We start from the raw sequence: 26,563 nt of genomic DNA on the forward strand, positions 1-26,563 counted from the left end.
TACTTACCGTAAAAGCATTTCTGATGGTTGTATCTGCTTAGATTCACATGCTGTGCATAGGTCCGACATCCAGTGGTCACTGTGGAGTATTGCATTTTGTTTTTCGTAGTCGAAAAGGGGACGTCGACAAGGCGTGTCTGTAACACTATCCCTATAGTGACGTGCGTTGTACCCATAATCCCTCACGCGTCGAGGTCCCTCTGTTTGTATTTTTCTGCCCTGAGGGAGCCTTCTAGACGTGAGTACAGAAAAGAGAGATATAAAAGGAAGTCTATGTTCCTTCCATCCGAGCGGGGAGGAAGGGTGGGCGCATGTGAATCTAAACAGATACAACCATCAGAAATGCTTTTACGGTAAGTAATGCATTGTCTTCTGATGTTTGTTAATCTGCTTAGAATCACATGCTGTGCATAGACTAGCGAGCAGTACCCAGAGTTGGAGGTGGGTTGTGAGAAGGAACAGTAGAGAAAAGATGTCTTAATACTGCTTGTCCCACCTGGGAGTCAGATCTCGAGTGTGCATCTAGACAGTAGTGTTTTGTAAAGGTGTGTACAGAACTCCAGGTTGCCGCTTTGCAAATGGACTCAAGGGGAACGTTTGCAATGAATGCTATGGATGCCCCAGTGCCTCGAGTAGAGTGTGCTCTTGGCTTGAAGGGTAGTTCTCTCTTAGCAAGAGTGTAACAGAGAGTGATGCATTGAACAATCCATCTAGATATAGTGGACTTAGAAACTGCATCTCCTTCTCTTCCTGCTGCCACCGAGACAAAGAACTGATTAGTCTTTCTCAGTGGACTTTTCTTTCCATGTAGAACATGACAGCTCTGCGTACATCTAGTGTATGCAGGCTTTTTTCTCCCAAGCTGGAAGGGTTTTGAAAGAACGTTGGTAGTTCTATTGACTGGTTTACATGAAATTTCGAGATGAATTTCGGTGCGAACCTTGGGTGTGTGCGTAGAACCACTTTATCCTTGTGAACTGTTACAAAGGGGTCTAAAACCGAAAGGGCCTGTAGTTCACTTACTCTCCTAATGGAGGTAATAGCTATTAGGAAAGCAGTCTTAGGAGTGAAGTTCTTAAGGGATGCTTTGTGCATGGGTTCAAAGGGTGAGCCCATAAGCCTGGTAAGTACCACATTTAGGTCCCATCCGGGAGCTGGGTTTGCTATTGGAGGGTGTATTCTCTTTATTCCCTCCATGAAGGCTTTGATTACTGGGATCTTCCACCACGATACTTTGAGTTGTGAAGTGGTGTAAGCAGAAAGCGCTGCCAGGTGTACTTTAATAGAATTTAATACTAGACCCGAGTCCAGTAAATGGGTCAGGTACAGAATAATTTGTGTGGGAGAGCAGTCAACGGGGTTGATACTCTTCCCTCTACACCAGATGACAAATCTTTTCCATTTGCTAGAATAGCAGTGACGAGTGTTAGGCTTTCTGGCCTCTCTGAGGATGTCCATGCATCTCTGCGGGAGCTGTAGATGTCCAAATTCTATGACCTCAGGAGCCAGGCTGCTAAGTTCATGGTCTGAGGGCATGGGTGCAGTGTCCTGCCCCTGTCTTGTGACAGCATGTTGTACGGGCAGGGCAGTCTCACTGGAGGAGATAGAGACATCTCCAACAAGTGAGCGAACCATGGCTGTCGGGCCCACATAGGGGCCACCAGTATCATGGTAACTTGTTCCTGGTGCATCTTGTGTACTATCTTGTTGAGAAGGGGAGTCGGGGGGAAATGCGTAAACACATTTCCCTGACCATGGAATCGATAGACCGTTCCCCTTGGACTGGTTCTGGGGGTACCTGGAGGCGTAATCTTGGCATTGAGAGTTTTCCAGAGTTGCGAACAGGTCTATTTCTGGGAAACCCCACTGTGTGAAGACGTCGAAGACGATGTCTTCTTGTAACCGCCATTCGTACTCTACGGGCAGGGGGAAGTCTCTGCTGCGTTCGTCTGCTAGCAGATTGAGTTCCCCTGGTACATGTTGTGATAGTAGGAACATGTTGTGTTTGAGAGCCCACTTCCAGATGTTCTGGGACAGCTTGGACAGTCCTGGAGAGTGTGTGCCCCCTTGCTTGTTGAGGTAGTACATGGCTGTGGTGCTGTCTGTGAGGACCATCACGGTCTTTCCTTGTAGGTGTTCCTGAAAGGCTTTCAGTGCTTTGAACACCGCTAGTAGTTCCAGCAGGTTTATATGCTTGGATGCTAAGCTCGGAGTCCACGCTCCGTGAGCAGTGTGATGGGATAGGTGTGCCCCCCATCCTGTAAGGGATGCGCCTGTGGTTAGAGTGGCTTCCAATGCGGCTGTGGCAAAAGTTTTCCCTAATAACAGGTTTTCTTTTGTCCACCACCGTAGCGAGAGAACCAAGGGCTGCGAGACCACCACTAGATCGTCCCATTGTCCGCTGGCCTGACACCACTGGTGTTGAGCCACTCTTGCATTGGGCGCATGCGAAGGCGCGCGTGAGGTACCAAATAAATACATGACGCCATCATTCCTAGCAAGCGCATTGCTTTGCGTACCGTCACCTCTCGACCTGCCACATATGGGGGTTCTGAAACAGCATGTTTTGGACCCTCTCGTTGGAGGGGAAGACGAGGCCGTCCTTTGTTCGAATTAGAGCCCCTAGGAATTGTTTGATTTGGCTGGGGTCTAAGCTGGACTTCTTTTCGTTGATGGAGAAGCCCAGTTGGAACAAAAGGTCTACAGTCTTTTGGGTATTGGAGAAGCATGTTTCGTAAGAATCCCCTGTTATGAGCCAGTCGTTGAGGTAAGGGTATACTGGGATGGATAACCTGCGCAGGTGGGCCGCTGCCACTGCCAGTACTTTTGTGAATACCCTTGGTGCAGATGCTATCCCGAAGGGTAGTACTCTGAACTGGTAGTGCTTGTTCTCTATCTTGAACCGGAGGTATTTTCTGTGCGCTGGCAACATTAAAATATGAAAGTATGCATCTTTCATGTCCAGTGTTGTCATGTAATCCCCCTGTGATAACAGTGGGATTACTTCCTGCAAGGTCACCATACGAAACTTTTGGGGTTTGCAAACTTGTTCGCTGGGCGCAGATCTAATACAGGGCGCATGGTTAAGTCCTTTTTGGGTACAAGGAAGTACACTGAATAAATAACTTTTGTTACCTGAGATAGGGGGACAGCCTCTATAGCTTCTTTTTTCAGTAGCTCTTCTACTTCTTGTAGAAGAATGGTGAGGTGTTCCGGTGTCATGCGTCGGTTCCGTGGGGGGTCTGTACTTCGGGGAACCGTTGAATTCGATGCAGTATCCGTGGGCTATGGTGGATAATAACCAGCGGTCTGACGATATTCCCTCCCATGCTGAAAGGAACGATGTTAGCCAGCCCCCAACCGGTGATGCATGGGAGGGGACCCGAATCTTCGGGTCATTTGTTGGTATTGGGCGTGGAACCTTTGGGGCTGGAGCCGCGACCTCTTCCCCCTGCCACGGCGTTGGCCTCTTTGACTGAACTGGGTGTTGTTACCCTGGTTAGAGGGCCAGTTGGTAGCAGAGTAAAATTGCTGTTGGTTTTGCTGCTGGCGTTGGCCACGAAAGAAGCGTCTATTGCCATAGCCGCGTCTGTTAGGGGGCCTAGAAATTTGGTCAAGAGTTTTGATGGTATCAAACTCTTTCTTCGCATGTTCTAGGGCCTCATCAACTGCTTTCCCAAACAGATGTGTTTCTTCTATGGGCTTATTTATCAGGGAATCCTGGGTTTCCAGCTTAAATCCCGAATTGCGCAGCCAGACATGGCGTTTGAGAAGTGTTCCCTGAACCAGGGAACGGCCAGCCGTCTCTGCGGCATCTAAGGAGTTCTTTACGATGCCCTGGTTTACAAGAGTTCCCTCTGAGATTGTAGCTAACAGGCGTGAACGCAGGGGTTCTGGTGCGTCCTCTGCTTCGCTGCGCAGCTTTCTCCACTGTGCATCTGCGTAGCTAGCTATTAGGGAATTGTTATTTGCAATCCTAGTTGAAAAGGCGGCGGACGTCGTGATTCTCTTCCCAAGTGCGTAGAGCTTTTTGCCCTCTTTGTCAGGTGGTGCCTCACTAGTGGATAGTGGTACCCCTGCTCTTTTCCTTGTATTAGTAACTACGAGGGAGTCTGGAATAGAATGGCCTCTGATGTACAACGGGTCAGAGGGCGAAGGGCTGAAGAGCTTTTCTATCCGAGGGTTGACCCCTCTGACTAAGGCAGGATTGGAAAGGGAAGGAGTTATTCTTCTCTTTATAGAAGCCAGGAGCGGAATAGACTGACTAACAGGGGCTTTTTCTTTAATAACTTTCTCTACAAATCTATGTCAGGAAGAGTCTCCCCTGTGTCTATTTCAAAATGCGCTGCTGCCTTGCGCAATAGTGCATTAAGTGAAGGTTGGTCATCTATGGGAGAGGTGTTTCCAATAGGTGAATCCTTGGGAGGAGAAGGGTGAAAGACATCAGGGTCTGAGTGCACTGATGGGGATTGCCAAGGCTGCAAGGTAGCTGTATCTTCTTCGAAAGCTCCTGCACTAGTGTAAGGATCTTCTTCAAACCCCTCTTCCTCATGTTCTTCCTCTCCACCCAAAAACTCATCATCCTCCTGGAGGTATTGCTCCTCTTCCGTGTGGTCATATACGTCTGTAGAAGGGGGAACAGCCTAGGAAAATTGACCCTAGGATCATCCTGGGGCCATTCTCTTAGTCTTTTGGGTGTGGGTGGGTTTTGGTTTCCCAAAAACCTTTCCATTTTCTCCATACAAGAATGGAGTCTTTCAAGGGTCTCATGGGGGACCCCTGAATAGTCTAGAGGGGGGAATTCAGTGTTTTCACCTTCAAAACGCTTAGAACGCTCCCACAACGTCGAAGAAAGGTTTCCGTCGCCATCTGAAAAGCCCTCCGGTAGTTCCGAAGTGCCCTTAGATGAAAGGGGCAGTTCCTGGCTACTCTTATGCTTTTTCGGCGTTTCTATAGCTTTTTGTGCAGTATTCGACGTTTGTTTCGTCGTCCGCTTACGTGTGTCTTCGGAAACAATTCTCGCCAGGCTCTCGACAACGAGTTTGTCAGTAGAGGACTCTGGTGTCGACGTTGCCTGCGTTACGCGTTGTTCCTCGACGGCCGCTCTATGGAGCGTTACGTCGGATGATTTTGGGGTAGCGCCCGTGTTTGATGAAAGCCCAATCGCTGGTCGCGGCTGCGTTTGCGGGTGGGGCTTGAGACCCTTACGGTCTGAGGTAGACGCCGGAGTGCCCTGCGTCCCCTTTGGCGCTGATGGATACTTCGTCTTCGACGAAGAGCCGTGGGTTGTGTGCTTAGGCCTATGGGGTTTGTGTGCGTCCTTGTCGCCGGGGTGTTCATCCCCATGAGCAGGGCGTGAGCCGAGCCCGTCGGGGCCGGGGACGGACGTCGAGGAGCGCGAGCGCTCCTTCTGGGGGTTAATGACTTCCGTAACGGACGTCGAGTTATCACCCTCCTCGTCACTTTCTGTAACAGCGGCGGCAGGTGAGGAAACTGACTTCGACATAGCGTAGTCCGCCTACCTCTTAACTTTGCGTTCTTTAGGAGTTCTTGGTTTCAAGAGCTTACAGGCCGCGCAGCTGTCCTCCTTATGATCGAGGGGCAAGCAACGATTACAGAGCTTGTGTTTGTCCTTCCAAGTGTATTTGCCCCTACAGCGTGGGCAAAACTTAAAAGGTGTCCTCTCCATAGCTGAGGCAATAATAACTGGTGATAACAACCCCAAGGGAAAGATAGGGGAGAAGGAAAGACATTCTCAAAGAGAAGATAAAAGTTTGAACCCCCACTCTTCCTACTGTATGTTGGCCGGCGAGGCCAGGCCACGTGTTCGGCAGCGCCGAAGGATCTCCTCCGTCTCTTCCCCTCTGTCGAAAACTTGCTCGGCAGAGAAACAGCTTCACAGCTAACGTCGAAGGGAGGGATCTTTAACAATATAATAAGTATAATTAAGGACCGTGGTCCGTAGTAAGTATTTGCAATGTCTCTCTAGGAGCTCCGCGTAAGGCGACCAGAAGCTGGGCGGAAAAAAACAATCTGAGGGACCTCGACGCGTGAGGGATTATGGGTACAACGCACGTCACTATAGGGATAGTGTTACAGACACGCCTTTTCGACTACGAAAAACAAAATGCAATACTCCGCAGTGACCACTGGATGCCGGACCTATGCACAGCATGTGAATCTAAGCAGATTAACAAACATCAGAAATATATATATACATCAGAGTTCTAAGGTGTGGGACAGAGTGGCGAGAGTCAGAGTGACATCAGATGTCTCATAAGGTTTGTGCTGAGAGCCATCCTTTGGTTTTGTTCTTGAAGACTTGGAAGGCTCAGGACCGGGAAGCTAGCGCCGCCCGCTTTTTGTAGTTTAAATCTAGGGATGTGTAAACTGTGAGCTTGGGTTGCTCTCATGGGCCGGGTGGACGTGTGTGGTGTAAGTCAGTTGGCTAACTAGATAGGCGCCTGGGGGGTAAGGCACTTGTGAGTCAGGGCAAGTGTTTTCAGGGAGATTCTGTGCTTAACAGGAAGCCAATGTAAGTCGCTCCTGTGGTTAGAGATATGGTGGTTTCTGGGTATGTTTAATGCTGCTCTAATGGCATTCTTCTGAATGACTTGCAGTTTGTTGAGGTTAGATGGACTAGTCCCTAGGTAAAGGGCGCTACAATAGTAAATCTTGGACATGACAAGTGTTCTCGCCAAGGTAATGCAGTCAAAAATGGTCTGCAAGCAGCGATCAGTTTGCATGTATATGCAGATGCTGAGTTGACAGCATTGGTTTGTCTGCATAGTGATAGTGTAGAATTGAGGTAGTTACCTAAGGTTTTTGTGTCCTTAGAGGCCTTGATGACATTGCCATCAATGATGAACGACTTGAACGAAGGGTCAAGTTTATTGAGACGTTGGTGTGAGCCCAGAATAAGTATTTCCGTCTTATCATCATTGAGGCAAAGCTCATGTTACGTCATTCAGGGCTTTAGTGTCCACTGCATAATCACCTGTGATGGGGATGAATATCTGGGTGTCGACAGCATGGTTAGTGTACCAGACACCCATATAGTCAAGAGCATCAAGCAGAGGTTTGGTAAACACATTATAAAGGTTTGGTGACACACAGGACCCTTGTGCTACACCACAGGTAATGGGAGCAGGCTCAGCGGATGCTGACCGAGAGAAAACCCACATAGATCTGGTGCTTAAGAAGGATCTGATCCATGAGGTGGCAGTGTCTGAAAAGTGAGCGGCTGATATAAGGTGCTGGCAAAGGTTGTGGTGATTAACCAAATCAAATGCCGCTGTAAGATCAAGTAATAGTATAGTGAGGCTATTTTCCCGTTGTCCTTCAGTACCTCAATCTGTGTTTTTAGGCCGATAAGGGCGGTTTCCGTCCCATGCCTGGGCCGGAAGCCTGATTGCCTTAAACCAAGAAGATTGTTAGCTTCCAGATAGTCCTGGATCTGGAGGTAAGCTGCACGGTCCAGTATTTTGAGCATGAATGTGACAGTGGTAATAGGCCTGTAGTTGGCAGGTAAGCTAGGATCAAGGGAAGTTTTTTTTAAGCAGAGGGACAACCCAAGCGTCCTTAAGGTTGTCTGGTACTATACCTGTTTTGAAGGATGAATTTATAAAGGCAGTAATGAATGGGGTTAGCTCATGGGAGGCCTCCTTGATAATGGGGGCTGGGCACGAGTCGCCTTGAAAATTGGAAGGTTTGATTTTATTAATGACATTCAACTTCAGCGATAGAGAGTGGGGAGAAGCTGAAAGGTTTGATATTAGGAATGGCCCGGTGGATTACAGTATTAAGTTGCTTGTCTGACTGTAGGCAATTTTGCTTAGCTGTTATTTTAGTTTGGAGTGTAACGATTTTGTCCAAAAGTGCTTTCTGTATGTTCGAGCACCATTTCCTTTCTTTAATGCAAGAATCAGGGGGAGTAGCAGTCGATTGAAGTTCCTTCAGAATCTTAAATAATTCTTTGGTGTTAGATTCTGCTTGCATTATACGTTTGTTGAAGAGGTCTTTTTTGGCCTGGAGGATAGCCTCTTTGTAATTAATGGAAGCTATGATGAGACGGCCCTTATGGGCATCAGAAGGAGGACTTTTATAGCGGGCTTCAGCATTACGTTTTTCTTTTCATAGCACTCTCAGATGTGGTGTGAACCATGCGTTGAGGTTTAGATTTCCTAAGTTTGATTGGGGCGATTGAGTTCAGTGCTGTGAGCATAACATGATTATATGTTTCTGCTAGAATCGAAAGATCAGAACATTAAGCAGCCGCTTTGCTAAGGGAGGGAAGAATAAGTGTGAGATGTATGTCTCTTGTTATATCCCTTTTATTTCTAGTGGGCAGGGCCGTAGCAATAGATTGTTTGGGGCATTGAATAGCTTCTATGTTGAAGCGCATGGTGCATTGGTCTGAAGGCTAATGTTGCAAATGTAGTCTACTAACCAGTCGAGTGCCCACCCTTTAATAGGAGTAGGTTCAAAAATGTGGTCAGAACCCCAGGTCAGTTAAGGTGTTCTCAAGATCAGCCGCAATAGGGTAGTTCGGATCTTGGAAACCCAAATTGAATTCACCCAATAGGATGATTTGAGATTTAGTTTTTGAGTTCTCTAGTAATAGGGATGTGATGTCTTCCCCCAAAGGATGTTGCTGGGCCAGGCGGTCTGTAAATGATATGTAAAGTGACAGTTTGATTAGGAGAGATGGGAAGCTTGACTGAAAGTATCTCGGATGAGGAAAACTTTTGGCTAGGCATCGCTGTAAAACCAAGTGAATTTTTATGAATAAAGGCAACTCTGACCCCTCTAGATTGGGAGGTATTACGGTTGTTAGGGAGAATTCTCATTTATGGCTAATTTCCTTTACCTAGTAAGTCCCTCAGCAGCTTTGCTGGATTTCTGGGGTTTATTTTTTCCACCTGCTAAGAGTGTGAGCCTTTTTAACACTCTTACATGTGTTTTGCCATGTGTATTTCTACTTTTTGTGTGATCATGGGCTCTGGAGCCACACCACTCCATGATCCCAACTTCTTGTGTGTGTTACACAGCACCTTCAGTGCAGTAACACAGGGTTGTCTCTAAGACTTCCCACTGGCTCCATTTTTCTGGGGCCGACTACTGTCCCCCAGAAACAGGTAAAGTTGCCATTTACTTTATGTAGTCACTTAACCTACAGACCCAGTACACCCCATCTTACATGGAGTATTGGAAAGGATTAACACTGATCCCTCTCTGTCTGTACCTCCTGGAGCCTTGTTTTGCTCCCTTAACAGTAAGACATGGCTGGTGGCAGTGGTATCTACCCTAAATTTCTACCGCGATTATACTATATAAACGTGGTACTGTTTTAGGCTATTGTATTAGCCTCGAACCTAAAACCTGCTTGACCAAATACTTTTTAGTTTGGCTCCGGTCGGGTTTAGTCGCCATTTCTGTGTTAATATCCTTCTTGTGTTTTCATTTGTGCGGCAAACAAGGTTTGCCTTCTTTGTTCGCCGTCCTTTGGCGGGCTTCTACGAAGAAGCCCTCCTTTGGCGTCTGGGTGTCTAGGTGGGCTGAATGTGAGGCAGGGGTTTAGTAACTCCCTGCACAGCGTCTCCTTGGAGCCCCAAGTCGCAATTTGTGTCCATTGGCTGAGGTGGTTGTCCGGGCTGGACAACCCCCCTGCTGTGTGATTGACAGCCAGGCTGTGTGAATGGGGGATTTTGGAATAAAAGGCAGGACTCTTGGCATGGAAGTCAGAGTCGCCACTGGAACTACAAGAACCGAAGAGAAGCGGAGAAGAAGACGGCTGTTGCAACTCCTGCGTCCCGGTGAAGCCCTGCTGCAGTCCTGAGCTATCTACCCTTCAACGACAGAGAAGATCCAGTCCAGAGTCTTCCCTTGAGCCTGGTGGGATCAACCAGCTCAACTTTCTACAGCCAGCGAATCCTCTCCTGGGTCGAAATCACTGCACGGAGCTGTAGTGGTCCGGATAGCCATCAGAAAAGCCCTCTCCTGTTTTAAAGGAGCACACCTTTTATCCACCGTTGCTTTGCTGCTACTGGCCTCATCCCTGGGTAGTGCAGATTGCTCCAGACGTTTTCCTTCTTGACCCCACGACTGAAGCTTCAGGAACCGTGAGTCTGCCAAGAACAACTGCCGTGGCGTCAGCTTTCTTCATTCGAATAAGGTACTGTGTCCATTTGGTCGTTCTCTACGTCCGACCTTGAGGAATCGGGGTGAACCCTTTTCCTTACCGAAGGCTTGTCCTTTCTTCCTTCCCTCTTATAACTTTTGCCTCCCTTTGACAATATCCAAGTACTCCTGGCAACGTTAATCTCAAACTGTTCCGATTGTGTGATCCTCGACAACAGAGCCCTGCTCCATTTGACACTGGCGCAGGCCTATTGACTTTATCTGTCTCTTAGAATACGTCCTCTGATTCAAGTGCCTTGACAAAAGTATTGCCTGTAATTTTTATCCCCTTTGCCTTGGTTTTTATTCAATGTGCTAAATGTGTTTTGACTATTTGACTATGATTAAAATTCTCCCCGCGGGTACGCTTTTCTGTCGCAAGACCAAACTGTCATTACTGTCAAAAAGTGAGCATTGCTTAACCCCCGGTAATGTCTTTTGTTTCACAACACTGGTCTGTCAAACGCTAATGTACTTACGTTGAATTGACCTGAACCAAAAGAATTGGTTGTGTGTGGTATCTTTTAGAGTGTGGTTGTGTTTAATAGAAGTGAAGTGTTTTGTGAATAGATGGTTTAAAAATAAATGTACTTATATTTTTTAACCAGAAACCTTGAGTCAGTGTTCGTTTGAGTCACGCTAATTGTGGTCCTTTGTGTAATCACTAGTACTGCTCATTTGCTCTTGTGATAAGTCTGGCTGCTCAGCCATCGCTACCACTATAACTGTGTAGTACAGGCTTGCACCAAAGGTGAAATTGTACTACCAATTGTGGACTTAATTGTCTGTAGTGTTCCCTAAGGGTACTGCAGAGGATTCTGCCTAACAACGGTCACATCTAGTGATAGAGTGGTCTGTTGGTATGGCAAGTGAGAGAAGTGGTCGGAGGCTGCATGGAGCCAAGTCTCTTTTATAGCGATAAAAATCAAGGTCTTGAGTCTTGATAAAATCTGCAATGTCCAATGCATGAGCAGGGAGGGACCTAGCATTGATTAGCGCGCCCTTAATAGGCGTAACTTTAGGAGCATGTGGTAGGATGTCGGGAATAGGTTTGGAGTGAGATGATGAAGGTTCAGAGCGACTGTGACTCGGAGTAGGTAATTTGGTCAGAGTGCAAGGTTTCTGCGTGCAACTGGTGATACGGGGAGTTCTAGAGCCCAGTCTGTGGTTTCTTAGGTGCAGAGCGCAAGGTTGATTGGGTGGAGGTTTCTTAGCCAAGTGTTCAAGCCATAAGGCGGGTGAATTTAGATAAGGATTAGTGGGTGTGGGCGAGTCGCTGAGTAGTGCGTCACTTGCCTGGAACCATCCCACAGTGTCGCTTTGTGAAGGAGAGATCTGTGGTGGCGGCTGATTCAGAGAGTGACTTAACAGGATTGGTCATCCTGTCAGTGGGAGATATGGGAGTAATGGAGCTAGGGAGCTGCAAGTGGGCAGTATGTAAAGGTGTTCAGGCTAATATGGTGAGGAGTGTGAATAACATCTGTGAGGGTAATGCTAAGTGGCCCGGAAGCATATTAGGCGGTCGTGGGGCACAAAGGAGAAGTACTGTAGTATATAGAGCTGTACTCCAACGTAATTATTGCGCCAAAGGTTGGGAGATCTATTAGGTGTAGACTTGAGCAAGTGTAGAGGTATCGATGGGCGATAAGGCAATTCCAGGAAAAAGTAAACCACTGCCACCAGCCATTAATTGTAGAAAGGGTAACATACAAATGTTACATGAGAAGCTAGACAAAGGGGGTACTAAGTAACCCCTCCAGGACCCTATTGTAAGATTGTGTGTGTTGGGTTACAAATGTAAGTAAAGTCAATTTCACTTCACTGCTCTTGGAAACAGTAGTTTATCCCTAAGAAGATATTTAAACCTTTGGGAAATCGGAAAGACTTCCCTGTGTGACTGCACTGAAGTGTCACAATGTAAAATGATGATGCCTATGGAGTTTGTCAGACTCCACAACCAAAAGAAACACAGAGTTCAAATCACATTAAAAATACATGACAGAGTGGGGAAAAAGGGTCTCACTCTCTCCAGCATAAAAATTAAAAGTCCTAAAGTCCATCAAAAGAGCTGGGGGTCTCTAAGGTAGAAGGGAATTAGCACATTTCTGAGAATACTCCCCAACAGTGGGACCAACTAACACTGAGATGAACTCCACTTTGGCGCAATCCCCGACTTGCTGTGCCCCTCCATTTCTGCAGAAGCCCAATGCAAGGGAGTGTCCATAACCAAGTGCAACGTCTGCCGCGGAACAAATCCGGCTAAAATCTTGAGGAACCTCCTAAGGACACCCCAGAAGCAGGGAATCTCCTCACAAGAGTTCAGGACCGAGGGAGCAAGGAAAGACCTGCATCAGCAAGCTTCCTCACATGTTTCCTTCTATTCCTGAAGGAGTGACCTGCATCAGCAAGCTTCCTAACATGTTTCCTTCTATTCTTGAAGGAGTGACCTGCATCAGCAAGCTTCCTCACATGTTTCCTTCTATTCCTGAAGGAGTGACCTGCATCAGCAAGCTTCCTAACATGTTTCCTTCTATTCTTGAAGGAGTGACCTGCATCAGCAAGCTTCCTAACATGTTTCCTTCTATTCCTGAAGGAGTGACCTGCATCAGCAAGCTTCCTAACATGTTTCCTTCTATTCTTGAAGGAGTGACCTGCATCAGCAAGCTTCCTAACATGTTTCCTTCTATTCTTGAAGGAGTGACCTGCATCAGCAAGCTTCCCAACATGTTTCCTTCTATTCTTGAAGGAGTGACCTGCATCAGCAAGCTTCCTAACATGTTTCCTTCTATTCCTGAAGGAGTGACCTGCATCAGCAAGCTTCCTAACATGTTTCCTTCTATACTTGAAGGAGTGACCTGCATCAGCAAGCTTCCTAACATGTTTCCTTCTATTCTTGAAGGAGTGACCTGCATCAGCAAGCTTCCCAACATGTTTCCTTCTATTCTTGAAGGAGTGACCTACATCAGCAAGCTTCCTAACATGTTTCCTTCTATTCTTGAAGGAGTGACCTGCATCAGCAAGCTTCCTAACATGTTTCCTTCTATTCTTGAAGGAGTGACCTGCATCAGCAAGCTTCCCAACATGTTTCCTTCTATTCTTGAAGGAGTGACCTGCATCAGCAAGCTTCCTAACATGTTTCCTTCTATTCTTGAAGGCGTGACCTGCATCAGCAAGCTTCCTAACATGTTCAAACTAACCACATGTATTGCTCTAAATTCTGTAAGTGTATTGAATTGTTTTCATAATGTTGGTCACTATGTTTAGCAGCTAACCTGAACTGTAGCTATGCGCTGGTGTATATTTTTCAGTAAGTAAACTGTGTGGACCATCCTTTAGTATTTGCTTTTGTGTGCGTAAGCTGCACTTTAATGGTCAGTCTTCCCTCCTCTAGAGAGTGAATAACTTACGGGCACTACAGAGCAATGACCAAGTGATGTCTGTGAAATCATATGGTTACAGTGAATTTCCTGAGAGTTGTGGCATGGCTTCACGACAACTGCTACCGCAGGCTAAGGAACCTGATGCATTAGCTAGATCAGGGTCTGGGGTGCAATGGGGGTGAACACAAGCCTCTGGAGATCCCTCTAGACAGGGCTCCATTACTGTTTGTAAACCTGTTTTGGGGATTTACGAACTGAACCCTTCAACAGTTCCATGACTTCTGATTAGGTCACTGCCCCAAACTCGGTGCCTAAAAGGTTACTTTCATTTACATACTGCATTCTTCATACGCGTATGATGAAGTTACGTTGCCTTGTACCACGCACCGTTATCATTGGCATTGTCTCCAGGCACTGACGTGGTTCTGTTAAGAGTGGGTTGGGTAGGTTAGTGAGGGGAGAGAGAGAGTAGGATAGTGGTTGCGCTTTTCTGTTGATGCAATATAGAGTACTCCCTTACTGCATTACTATTGTGTGCTACACTGTACACTTTAACCAAACTCCCCCCCCCCCCCCCCCCCAAGAGTGAAGTCTTGGCGGTCCCACTACGAACATCTGAGAAGCACTGCCCCCCTAAGAGTGAAGCCTTGACTGTTCCACTACGTGCACCTGAGAAGAAGCACTGCCCCCCCTAAGAGTGAAGTCTCTACCGTTCTACTACGTGCCCCTGAAGCACTGCCTCCACCCCCCCCCCCACAAGAGTGAAGTCTCGGCGGTTCCACTACGTGCCCCTGAATCATCTGAAGAGAAGCACTGCCCCCCCCCCCCCACAAGAGTGAAGTCTCGATGGTCCCACTACATGCCCCTGCAGCATCTGAGAAGCACTGCACCCCCCCCGCCAAGAGTGAAGTCTTGACGGCCCCACTATGTGCACCTGAACATCTGAAGAGAAGCACTGTTACCACCCCCCCCACCCCCCCCCACCCCCCCCAAGAGTGAAGTCTCGATGGTCCAACTATGTGCACCTGAACATCTGAAGAGAAGCACTGCTACCAGACACCCCCCCGCCCAAGAGTGAAGTCTCGACGGTCCCACTACGAGCATCTGAGAAGAAGCACTTGCCCCCCTCCCCTAAGAGTGAAGTCTTGACGGCCCCACTACGTGCACCTGAAGCATCTAAAGAGCAGCACAGCCCTCCCCTGTCCCCCCCCCCCCCAAGAGTAAAGTCTTGAAGGCCCTAATACGTGCACTTGAAGCGGATGAAGAGAAGCACTGCACCCTAGGAGTGGGTCCGTCTTTCTTTGCATTACAAATAGGGATTAGGAACATCTTCTTAACACTGTGCGAGGAGACTCACAAAGGCGACAAGAACCCTGAGGGCATAGGGGTCACCCTCAGGGGACACATTACAAAGTGGCATTCCAGATGAGGTTCAAATTAACTAATTTAAAGCAGTAAGGGCAAAGTACAGGGTCTCTTCCTAGGTGGCAAAGTCTAGGACATTTGCCCTCACTTACAGTGGAATGAGAGTTTGGTAACTTGGGTCAGGCCACAGTGTTAGGGAGCAGGACAAGGCTCGCGCCAGCTCACAGTGAGGTGGGTACACTGCTGAGGTTTGTGCCAGTTCAGTGTGCAGTGCTCAGGGCTTTACCTTGCTCCAGCTTGCTTGCAGCTGCCTTCAGGGTTGAGGAGGTACTGCTGGTATCCACAGTGGGCGTCCCTGGGCGGCTGCTTGCTTTTGAGCTCGAGGCCGATCCCTTCTTCTCCTTCTTGGGTGGAGTTTTCTTTTTCTAGAATAAAAAAAGAAGAACATTGTCTGCAGGCGCTGAAATTGCCCAGCAGGCTTAGTGTATCTTATTGATCACATTTGTTACTGCGCCCAAACCGGGAGGTATCACGGCGCATGTTACAGGAAGGTTATGTTGCTTGCTGGTTACAATGGAGAAAACACATACTTCATACAGTGGTAATTACAATCAGAGAGGGGCATGGGGTCTATGCTATTGGGACATAGTGAGCACAATGTGAAAGATACAAAACTATATACATCCAGGTCCAAAGGTAAAGTGGAATGAGAAACACATATATACACAGCAGAGAATCCTGACCATCCTAAGAGTGGGATCCAGGTTCAATAGTGGTCTTAGAACCTATTAAATAATCTGTTTTTTAAGAGTTTCTTGAATTGGGTGTGTGAGGTTTCATTACTAATGTTTGTTGGTAGAGAATTCCAGATCCTGGGGGCTGTGACAACGAAATTGGAGACACCAGATCTCGTATTACTGAAACGAGGGATAACCAACTGAGTGTTAGAGTTGGATCTCAGGAGTCTATTGTGGGTTTTGCACATGAGGCATTCATTTAGATAGATCGGAGCATTTTGGGAGATGCAGTTGTGTGTAGTGGTGAGGGTTTTAAACAATATTCTGGCTTGAAAGGGTAGCCAGTTTGCTTCTCTCCTCAATTGAGAGGTATGGTCTCTTTTCTTCTTGCCTAAAGCTGCTCTCCGGGCTTTATTTTGAAGTAGTTGCAATCTTGTCAGGTTTTTCTTGGTAGTACTTAGCAGCAGTATATTGCAATAATCTAGCTTAGACATAAGTGCTCTGGCGAGCGTGATGCAATTCTGGGTTGAGAGAAATTGGCGGCTGAGGGAAATAAGTTTGGCTGTATAGGCTGTCGAGGAGGCAAGCGAGTTGATAGGTTTACACATGGTGAGACTAGAGACAAGATAGACACCTAATGTTTTGACTTGGTTAGAGATGGGGATGGAGGTGTAACCTTCGGGCAGTTTGTTTAGTTGTACTGGGTATCCTACAATGAGGATCTCAGTCTTTTCGCCGTTCAGGCACAGACTGTTAGTTGCCATCCAGTTCTGGAGGAGAGAGTAGATTTTATTGATTAGGATGGTGTCTTGTTGTTTGTTTCCTGTGATTGGGATGAGTATCTGCGTATCATTCGCGAAGTTGGTGTATATTGCTGCCATGGCATCTAGTGCTGCAAAAGGTAACTGCGTACGCATTATATAATGTAGGTGAAAGGCAGTATCCTTGCAGTACACCAATGGGGACAGGAATGGGATTGGCCGCTTCCTCACCTATGGCTACTCTGGAGGTTTGTGCTGATGAGTATGATTTGATCCAGGGGGTTGAATTTTGTGAAAAGTGAAAGTGTTTGAATAGTACGTCATGGTCCACTAAATGAAACGCTGCAGACAAGTCTAGTAGTAGTAGCATCATTTACCAGAGTCTCAGCATCCATCTGATTTTTTGAGTCAAGAAGGGCTGTCTCAGTGCTATGTTTAGGCCGGAAGCCAGACTGCCACCTAATAGATGGTTATTTTCAGGGTGGGCTTGTACTTGGGAGTAAGCCATCTTGTCAATTATTTTAAGAAGAAACGGGACTGTGGCGATGGGTCTGTAGTTGGTGGGGTGGAGGGGTCTAAGGTGTATTTTTTTTTTATTAGTAGTGGCGTTACCCAGGCTTCTTTAGTATCTGATGGGATAGCATTGGTGATGACTCCCAAGCACTCAAAACACATCTCTTCGCTTAACCAACATAACATGCTATGTTTTCTGTGTTTTTGTAAGCTCAAAGAAAATGTTTACTAATTGTATCCTTCTGGTCATATGTAACCACACCAATGAAAATTCTTTGCAAATTCTTGTGACAAGCGCCACGATGCCCCTGGGCTGTACGTGCGCTCTACAAATGCAAATAAATATATGAAGGATGCATTGATAAAACTGCTGATGATGGGAGCTAGTGTCGGGGAGCATTCTAGCCATCACCTTTTCAGCAGGAGGGTTTGAGTGAGGCAATTGTGGTAATTACTTGGTCCTGTGTGACTATAGCAAAGTCGAATTGGGTTGCTGGGCTGCAGTTTCAGAATTGACAATAGGGTCGGTATTGTTACTTTGGTTGAATAGGATTCTTTTTAATAGGATTTGATTTTAGAGAGTTCATTCTAGTGGCTAGGGTGTTCTGGATGGTAGTACACCAGGCTTTACTAGCCGTGGGTACGTTTGGCTGCGCGTGGGCATTTCCAATTCTGTAATAGTAGTAAATAATTCTTTAATGCTGCATTAGGAATCCGGAGATTTAGAGCACAGGAGGTGTTTAAGATAACTGCACATTTGTACCTTTGTGAGTTGGAGTTCTTCTTTGGCTTCCTTGGTCGGGTTTTTTCTAGTAAGATGCTCTTGGGCTCTTATTTCTCCTACGTACTATGAGTTCGTCATTGAAGCAGGAGTTGCTGCATTTGGGTTTCGGTGTTTTTGATTTAAGAGGGGCTACTTTATCAATGGCTATTTTCAGGCATGAATGGTAGAAATGAGATATGCTACCTGGGTTAGAGGTAGTATCGGGTTGGTTCATAAATAGTTGGGTGAAGAGAGGGGTTAGTTTCTCTTGGGTAAACTCACGTGAATTTCTGGCTAGTACCGGAGTTGGTGTTTTTTGGGATTTGATGGTTGAGATATTAAAGTGAATTGAAAAATGGTCTGTCCAAAAGACTTGAGCAATATCAACAAGAGAAGTTTCGGTGTTCAGAGTTAGTATCGCATCCAGGATTCTACCTTTAGTATGGGTGGGTGCATTAACAATTTGGGAGAACTGCATTTCTTGTAATGCAGTGTGGAAGGCCATGGCTTTGTGGTCATGAGGGTCACTGAAACCTAGATTTATGTCACCTAATAATACATATTTAGTATTCGGTTTGAGTAAGGGAGTAATGGGATGTCAATTTCTGGATGATTAATGGAATTAGGTGATCTGTAGAACAGCAGGTAGTTTGAGGATCGGTGGCGAGTTGAAGGGTAAGGAGCTCAAAGCCCTCTATTCTGTCCATGCTACAGGCTCCAAGTTGTAGAGAGGATTTGGCTATTATGGCTACTCCCCCTCCCACAGTATCTTGGCAGTCAGATCTGAATATGGTATAATCTGATCGGATGGCAAGCATCAGGAGGGGGGCTGATGCTGGGTGTAACAAAGTATCAGTCAATGCTATGAAGTCTAGCTGGTGGGCTAGCAGCCGGGCGGTCTCACAGAGGCAGTATCTGGGTCGGTAGTGGTTAAGAGATTTGCATGTTTTGAATTAAGGGTGTTAGTTATACTGGTGGCTGAGAGGGCTTCAGTCGGGAAAGCTGCCATCTTGGGTAAGAAAGGCATGGGGCAGTGCAGCACCTGAGGGGTGGGTGGGGGGCAGTGCAGTGCAGTGCCTGAGGGGTTGGGGCAGGCCGGCGCCTGAGGGGTGGGTGTGACAAACCAGAGTCCCGATCAACTTCATAGTTGAATTACTGGAACTAGCTTTAACAAACAACTTTTTTCAATTTGAAGACACTTTTTATCTGCAAATTCGTGGCACGGCCATGGGAGCGGCCTTTGCCCCCAGTATGGCAGTCATTTTCATGGCTGAATATGAATATAATAATGTCCTTAATCTATGTAATCCGTACCTTGACAACATTACACTTTGGTACAGATACATTGACGACATTATTTTCATTTGGAAAGGCGATAATAGCACCTTGGCAGACTTCTTCAGTTGGATCAATGATCGTACAGATGAGATCAAATTCACGATAAGCAGCAGTAACATCAGCATTAATTTCTTGGATCTTACTATCAAATCTAAGAATAATAGCTTGGAATGTACTATGTTTAAGAAAGAAACCGACCGTAACACAGTGCTGCATTATACAAGCAACCACCCGAGGAACCTTAGAAACAACCTCCCCTATGGCCAGTTTCTTAGAGTACGGAGAAACTGTACAGACATAGAAGACTACAAAGTGAATGCAGCAGCTCTTGCGACCAAATTGAAGGCTCGGGGCTACCCCAGAAAGCTCCTCAGAGATACACAGAAAAGAGCGAGATTTACACCCAGAGAAGCACTTCTGACACCCAAAATTCAAGACACCCAACAGGAAACCACCATGGCATGTGTCACTACCTTTGGCCCCAACACTACCAAACTTAAAGGGGCCATACGTAAATTTTGGCCATTGATACAGCTCAGCCTTCCACAGGAACCTCTCCCCAGGATGGCACTAAAAAGATCCAAGAACCTCAGGGATATGCTTACACATGCTAGAATGTCTAAAACCAACACTCGCTCTGCACTCTGGAATCTAAGAGAGATCAACGGCCATCATCCGTGCGGTAACTGTTCGGCATGTAATCAAACCAAAAAAATGAATTCGTTCATGATTGATGATAAGGAATGGAAACTAAAACATTTCACCAACTGCAAGACCTGCAACGTAATTTACATTATAGAATGCCCCTGCAAATTACGGTATGTGGGTCAAACATCGAGGCCAGTTCATAAAAGGATTGTTGAACATCGCTCCAAAATCCGCTGCAAAACTATAACAGCTCCTCTTGTGTCTCACTTTCTTGAACTGCAACATGGCCCAGACAGTTTCAAATGGTGGGTGGCGGACAAAGTCTTTAATACCCATAACATCACCAACTCTCTTAAATTCAAAGAGAAGTGGTGGATATACAAACTACAATCTACAACTCTGGGGCTAAATGAAATTGAGCCACCATACCAGTATTAGCCCTGCCCTCTTGTAGGTCTCCCATGTACTTTGCTCCTTCCCGTCTCCTCCAGCGTAGCCCATTTTATGTCCATGCTCTCGGGCCTTTCCAGAATTTGTTTCCTTTTTGTTATGCAATGCCCCCTAACCCTTTGCAGTGCTGAGCACTGCCATCCAGGATGGCCAGACACTAACTCTGCTTTTTCCTACACTACGTGTACTTGGACTGTGGGGTAGGCCTGATTTTTAGGCCCTTCCTCTATTTACATATGTGGTTGCCCACGCGCCCAATTCCGCTCTCGCGCCTAGCACGGGGCGTTCTAGCGCCGCGATTTACTTATATTTCTAGGCCCCGCTGGTAACAGTTTTTTTGGGATAGCATTACTCGGCCCCCGTCGCGCATGCGCAGGGGTCTAGTATTTTTTCAACTTTGGCATTGCTATTGCGCCGGGGCACAGCGGCTTCTGTTTCTGCCACTCTGTCCCCGACGCGCATGCGCAGGGGACTAGTGTGCACAAACGTTGCACATGCGCAGCTCTAGTAACGTGCCGGGGATCAACGGCATATAGCACCGCACATGCGTAGCTATGCCTTATGCTTTTAGCTTCACTCGGCACCGCGTTGCCCTCGCGGACACACACGGCTGTATTTTCCAGCGGATAAAAGGTAATTACCCTCCCTCCTTTATAGCCCAGACTCTGCCAACACTTGCATTTCTTGCCCTAACCCACCACACATTGGCAGTACTGCGACATTCATTTTTCATTTATCTTTTTCTTTGTAGACCTGATTCATCTTGGGTCTCACCCAGCTTGGTCTCCTAGTCCTGTTTACACTCTTGGTAATCCAGGACCCCCAATAAGGTAACTAGCTTCTTAGCGGAGCTACCTGCATTTATTTCTTTATGACTTCATAACCTGGAGTTCACACTTACCCAGGAGCATTTGTTCTTTTCCTTTCTTTCCTATTTTCCCCAGTCCCCCACAGCCACATGATGTGAGGATTTAATCACTTACCTCTTTGTAAGTGTCCAGCGGAACTTTGACTAATTCAGTCACCTGGAAAACACTCAGGTTCTAGTCCAGAGCAAGGTTAGTCCTTATCCACTGTTAAGAGTTTACCAGAGGCTCCTTTTTAATCTGTTTATTTTTAGTATCTTACTATTTTAACACTTTATTACACTATACACTGCACCCCATACGTTATAGTAACCACCATCCCCTCTTTATCTTCTATAGGGGTCCCCATACCTTGGCTCCAAGAAGAAGGCTGTGACCCACTGTTTAGCCGAAACGTCCAGGGACCCTGCAACCTTCGGTTACTAGGTCCCCCCGCCCCTTTTACAATTTTGGGTTCGATTTGTGTCAAGGACGTCGATCCACTTTGGTCACCCTCTAGCCTGGCTTTTGTTAGACCTATCCAAGGTCCTGCACTTAGAGCAACAATGGTTCATGTTGTTTATATATGTTTGAGATAAATGTGTAAATATTTTGAGATTGGATTTGTACTTTTCTTGTTTTGAAACATCATTACACGGTATCTTCAGGTATTTACTCACCTAAGCCTGTTACTCATGTGCCGCAAGAGTTTCCAATGCAGCATTTTTGTTTGATAATGAGGAATAATTGTATAACTGTTTATATGCAATGTCTGCCTTGCTTACTGGAATTTATAATCTAGTTTTTGTTGAAAGACTGAGAAGAGGGAAAAAAATTAAAAAACCACTCTCAGTCTCTATTCTATTCTATTCAATTTATTTGAGTGCGTGTACTACTTTTTCCTTTGCTTGTTCACTTTATCCTTCGGATATGTATAAAGTATGCTACAGTATAGTAACAGATACACTTTAAATCCCTTTTGCATATAATTAAAATTGCAACCAACTTTATTTCCTTAGACAGGACCCCTTTTTTGTGTTTTTCTTCCACTGATAGCCCTTGGTCCTGTGCTATAATTTGGGGCTCTCCCTCCAGTATTCCTTGGGTGTGAGGGGTTCGGCAGGGCGGCGCCTGAGGGGTTGGTGGGTGGGAGCTGTCGGCAGGGCGGCGCCTGAGGGGTTGGTGGGTGGGAGGGGTCGGCAGGGTGGTGCCTGAGGAGGGGTGTGGGGGGTGGGTCGTCAGGGTGGCATCGGCAGGGCGGCGCCTGAGGGGTGGGTGGGTTAGCTGAGGGCGGCGCCTGAGGGGTGGGTGGAGGGGTGGGTGGGTGTGGTCGGCTGGGCGGCGCCTGAGGCGGGGGGGGGGGTGGTTGGAGTCGGCAGGGCGGCGCCTGAGGGGTGGGTGGGGTCGGCAGGGCGGCGCCTGAGGGGTGGGTGGGTGGGGTCGGCAGGGCGGCGCCTGAGGGGTGGGTGGGTGGGGTCGGCAGGGCGGCGCCTGAGGGGTGGGTGGGTGGGGTCGGCAGGGCGGCGCCTGAGGGGTGGGTGGGTGACGTCGGCAGGGCGGCGCCTGAGGGGTGGGTGGGTGGGATCGGCAGGGCGGCGCCTGAGGGGTGGGTGGGTGGGATCGGCAGGGCGGCGCCTGAGGGGTGGGTGGGTGGGATCGGCAGGGCGGCGCCTGAGGGGTGGGTGGGTGGGATCGGCAGGGCGGCGCCTGAGGGGTGGGTGGGTGGGATCGGCAGGGCGGCGCCTGAGGGGTGGGTGGGTGGGATCGGCAGGGCGGCGCCTGAGGGGTGGGTGGGTGGGATCGGCAGGGCGGCGCCTGAGGGGTGGGTGGGTTCGGCAGGGCGGCGCCTGATGGGTGGGTGGGTGGGATCGGCAGGGCGGCGCCTGAGGGGTGGGTGGGTGGGATCGGCAGGGCGGCGCCTGAGGGGGGGGTGGGTGGGGTCGGCAGGGCGGCGCCTGAGGGGGGGGTGGGTGGGGTCGGCAGGGCGGCGCCTGAGGGGGGGGTGGGTGGGGTCGGCAGGGCGGCGCCTGAGGGGGGGGTGGGTGGGGTCGGCAGGGCGGCGCCTGAGGGGTGGGTGGGTGTTGTCGGCAGGGCGGCGCCTGAGGGGTGGGTGGGTGGGGTCGGCAGGGCGGCACCTGAGGGGTGGGTGGGTGGGGTCGGCAGGGCGGCGCCTGAGGGGGTGGGTGGGTGGGGTCGGCAGGGCGGCGCCTGAGGGGGTGGGTGGGTGGGGTCGGCAGGGCGGCGCCTGAGGGGGTGGGTGGGTGGGGTCGGCAGGGCGGCGCCTGAGGGGGTGGGTGGGTGGGGTCGGCAGGGCGGCGCCTGAGGGGGTGGGTGGGTGGAGTCGGCAGGGCGGCGCCTGAGGGGGTGGTGGGTGGATGGGGTCGGCAGGGCGGCGGCTGAGGGGGGGTGGGATTTAGGGGTCGGCAGGGCGGCGCCTGAGGGGGGGTGGGTGTACGGGGTCGGCAGGGCGGCGCCTGAGGGGGGGGGGTGGGAGCAGGGGCAGGGCAGCGCTAAGAGGGGTGGGTGGGAGGCATTCAATTAGAGTGTGAGGAAGACATGGTATTGCGCAGTAGACACAAACAAAACAGATTCAAAAACCTTTCTTTACGATTTTGCTTGGGGTGGTGGAATTCCTAACTGGCCCTAACTCTAAAATGGGAGCAATCTCGACCATTAAACAATAACAAATACGTCCAAGTCAGTCTGGTCAAAATAAAAAGGCCTATGCTAAGAAAACCTAACCTTGCCCTCCTTCTCAAGATAACAAATTTGTTAAGGGAATACAGAAAGGAAAATAGTGTGTCAAAAAGAAATGTCAGAATGGCTTCTGCACCAACCCCCAGGTTCAAACTCAAGGGGTCTAGAGAGTATAGCTGGATGGCACAGTTCCATCAGTCTTGCACACTTGGCTTACTGGTATAGTTCAACAGTTCAATCTTAGGCTTTCAATTTCTGGTAGTTCAATCACTTCCTTAGGCTTCACGGGCCTTGTCCTCAATACTCAATTCATATGCTCTCAATTTCTCCTTGTTCTACACAGGCTTCACTCTGCCGGGCTCGAGCCGGTCTTGTTCTTCGTGGGGTTCCCTTCCACACGTTTTATCTAAGATCTTTTACTGTTGGAGACTTTAAAAACTGCAAGGAATTTGCATAGACCTCTGCTTGACCACTTCGACCTCTCTTTCCATATTCCTTCAATTTACAATCTTCTCTTGCAGCACCAATGCCTCTTGATATTTGTAGTTCTTTATTTTTTCTTTCAAATGTGTCTTTAAGGATTTTTAAAACAAGTCAATAACTCAACTCTGAGAGGCATACAGTCACTCATTTTTGACAAAGTGAGGGAAAACACATGCCTTATTCCCTATTCTCCCCTCCCATAAAGAACGCAGATGAAAGAACACTGAACAAATCCCAGAAAAACTGCACCTTCGAGCACACCCACCACATGTGCTAATAGTTGGCCTTAAGTCGACACTCCCACCAACCTAATGGGCTAACATCTTGATACATTTTAGAAGGTCTGACCGGGTCATACTGCCACCTGTGTAGGAGCTTGACAGCATGTAGTTTATATTGACTTGAGATTAATGTCCGTGCGGCACCCTTACAAAAAATCCCCACAGGGCGGAGTCTATTCCCTCTTCCAAATCCCTTTCTCATCTCCCTCTCAGTTTTCCGTGGACCCACTTTCAGTGTCTACGAGGGCGCCATACATCGCTGAAATCAGACCCTTCATCTCAGTCCTGGTATCTGGGAGTTTTTTTCGAAAGCAGCGAGATCTCGCCCTATTTATTCACTCCAGCTCCTTTCAGTGAGTGCCCCCTTTAATTGTAGGTACAGGAAGACTGACAGTTTCCCTATGCCTCTTCCAGTTCAAGTATGTGTATCTCCCCTCCACAGCTGTCCTATCCTCTCAAGTCCGACTTCGAACCATTTATGGAATCTTTCAGGGTTCAGGATTGCGTCCTTAACTCCTGCAACCCACAGGTGTTCCAAAGGGGAGGGCCATGTGGTAATCCCCTTCCTTTCTATGCCTTTTTTTCCAAATATCCCGAACTGTCCCAAGTATAGGGTGGTCCCGCATTCTGCGAGAGGGTCTCTCTTTTGGTACCCAAAGCCATTCCCCAACCGTAGCTGGTTGCAGGTGTAGGTTTGTCAAGAGCTATTCATTGGAGATCTGCTTGCGCCCCGAGATGCGGTATCAGAACCCTAGGTTAGGCAGCCTTACAATAGCTTTTCATATCCGGCAGACCCACCGCTCCTTTTTCCCTGCCAAAGAAATCTCAACAGGGAACGCTTTATGTCCTGAAAGAAAGGCTGGTATATGGATGGGAGCATCTGAAATAGGTGCAGGAGTCTAGGGACAATGACATATTTTAGCGCATTAAGTCGCCCCAACCATGATATTGTCAATTTACTCTACTTCACAAAGTCTCCCATAATCTGGGACATTAGAGGGGAAAAGTTAGCCCTGAAGAGTTCTCCCATTCCCCTAGCGACATTAATTCTCAGGCATCTTAATATTTCCAGACTGACCTGCATCTCTGGGGGGGGGGGCGAATCTTTCAGTTTCTCCGTCTCTCTCCCTGTCCACAGGAAAAAGGACCAATTTAAACAAATTATTCTTGAATCCGGCTAGTGAGCCGTATTTTTCTATCAGCTGAATCACCGCTGGCATGGACGTCATGGGGTTCACTATGTGAAATAACATAGGGCCTGATTCATGGAACCTTTTCCTATGGGATTGGGCCATTATAAACACTTCCATGAATCAGGCCCATAGTCTGCATATAGGGCCACTTTGTATTACAACCCTCCTGCCTGTAATCCCTCTACCCTGGTGTCCTCTCTAATCTTCTGAGCAAGGCGTTCCAAAGAGTGCGAACAGTATGGGGGAGAGGGTGCAACATTGCCTGTTCCCCTTTTGAACCCAAACTAAGCATCAGGTGTAGTCTTTTCCTCATCGTGTCCGCACCGTGTTGACCCCTGATAAAGACCACCTGGTCCGCATGGACCAGAGGGGCATATATCCCTCCAGCCTGGCCGACACCCGGGTGTATATTTTGTCATCTATGTTAAGCCGAGAGATAGAGCGGTATAAACCACATTTCTTGGCCCACCCACTCCTTAGGAATCACTGTAATGAGTGCCCTTGAGAAAAATTCTGGCGCTCTACCAGTCTTCATTATGTCGTTGTACAATTCTGTCATAAATGGCAGTAATGCGTTGAGGAAGGATTTGGAAAATCCTGCGGTGAACCTGTCCTCTCCCGGGTCTTTTCCCATTGGTAGTCTCCCCACTGACTTCCTAATTTCTTTCCGCTGTAATGGGGGGGCTTCCAGTGTGGCAGAATCATCTGTAGTCAGCCCAGGCGGGGTGAATGGAAGGTGCATCTCCTCTCCTGTAGATGAAAATGGCACCACATATCACACAAACCATACAAGTGAAGAGTCTCCTGGACCTCCCTGCGCCATTTTCCCTATCCTGCAGCCCATGCCTATCTAAATTCACATCCGCCCATATGTTGAAGTCCCCTCCAATGATGAGGTGTCCAGAGCTTTCATCCAATATTTTCGGGAGA

General features: G+C 48.1%; 1 protein-coding gene across 6 annotated transcripts in view; it reads right to left on the minus strand.

The window, feature by feature from the left end:
* The window catches only part of GTF2F1 (general transcription factor IIF subunit 1), a 208,776-nt gene that overhangs the window by 23,275 nt on the left and 158,938 nt on the right, over positions 1-26,563 (minus strand). For all 6 annotated transcript variants that reach the window (XM_069604407.1, XM_069604408.1, XM_069604411.1 and 3 more), the window contains exon 12: positions 15,211-15,349. In XM_069604407.1, coding sequence (XP_069460508.1) covers positions 15,211-15,349 — 139 coding nt within the window. The remainder of the gene's footprint in view (positions 1-15,210; positions 15,350-26,563) is intronic.

Source organism: Ambystoma mexicanum, chromosome 3q, assembly GCF_040938575.1.
Source record: "Ambystoma mexicanum isolate Mex_15411 chromosome 3q, UKY_AmexF1_1, whole genome shotgun sequence".
In the NCBI taxonomy this organism is placed as follows: Eukaryota; Metazoa; Chordata; class Amphibia; order Caudata; family Ambystomatidae; genus Ambystoma; species Ambystoma mexicanum.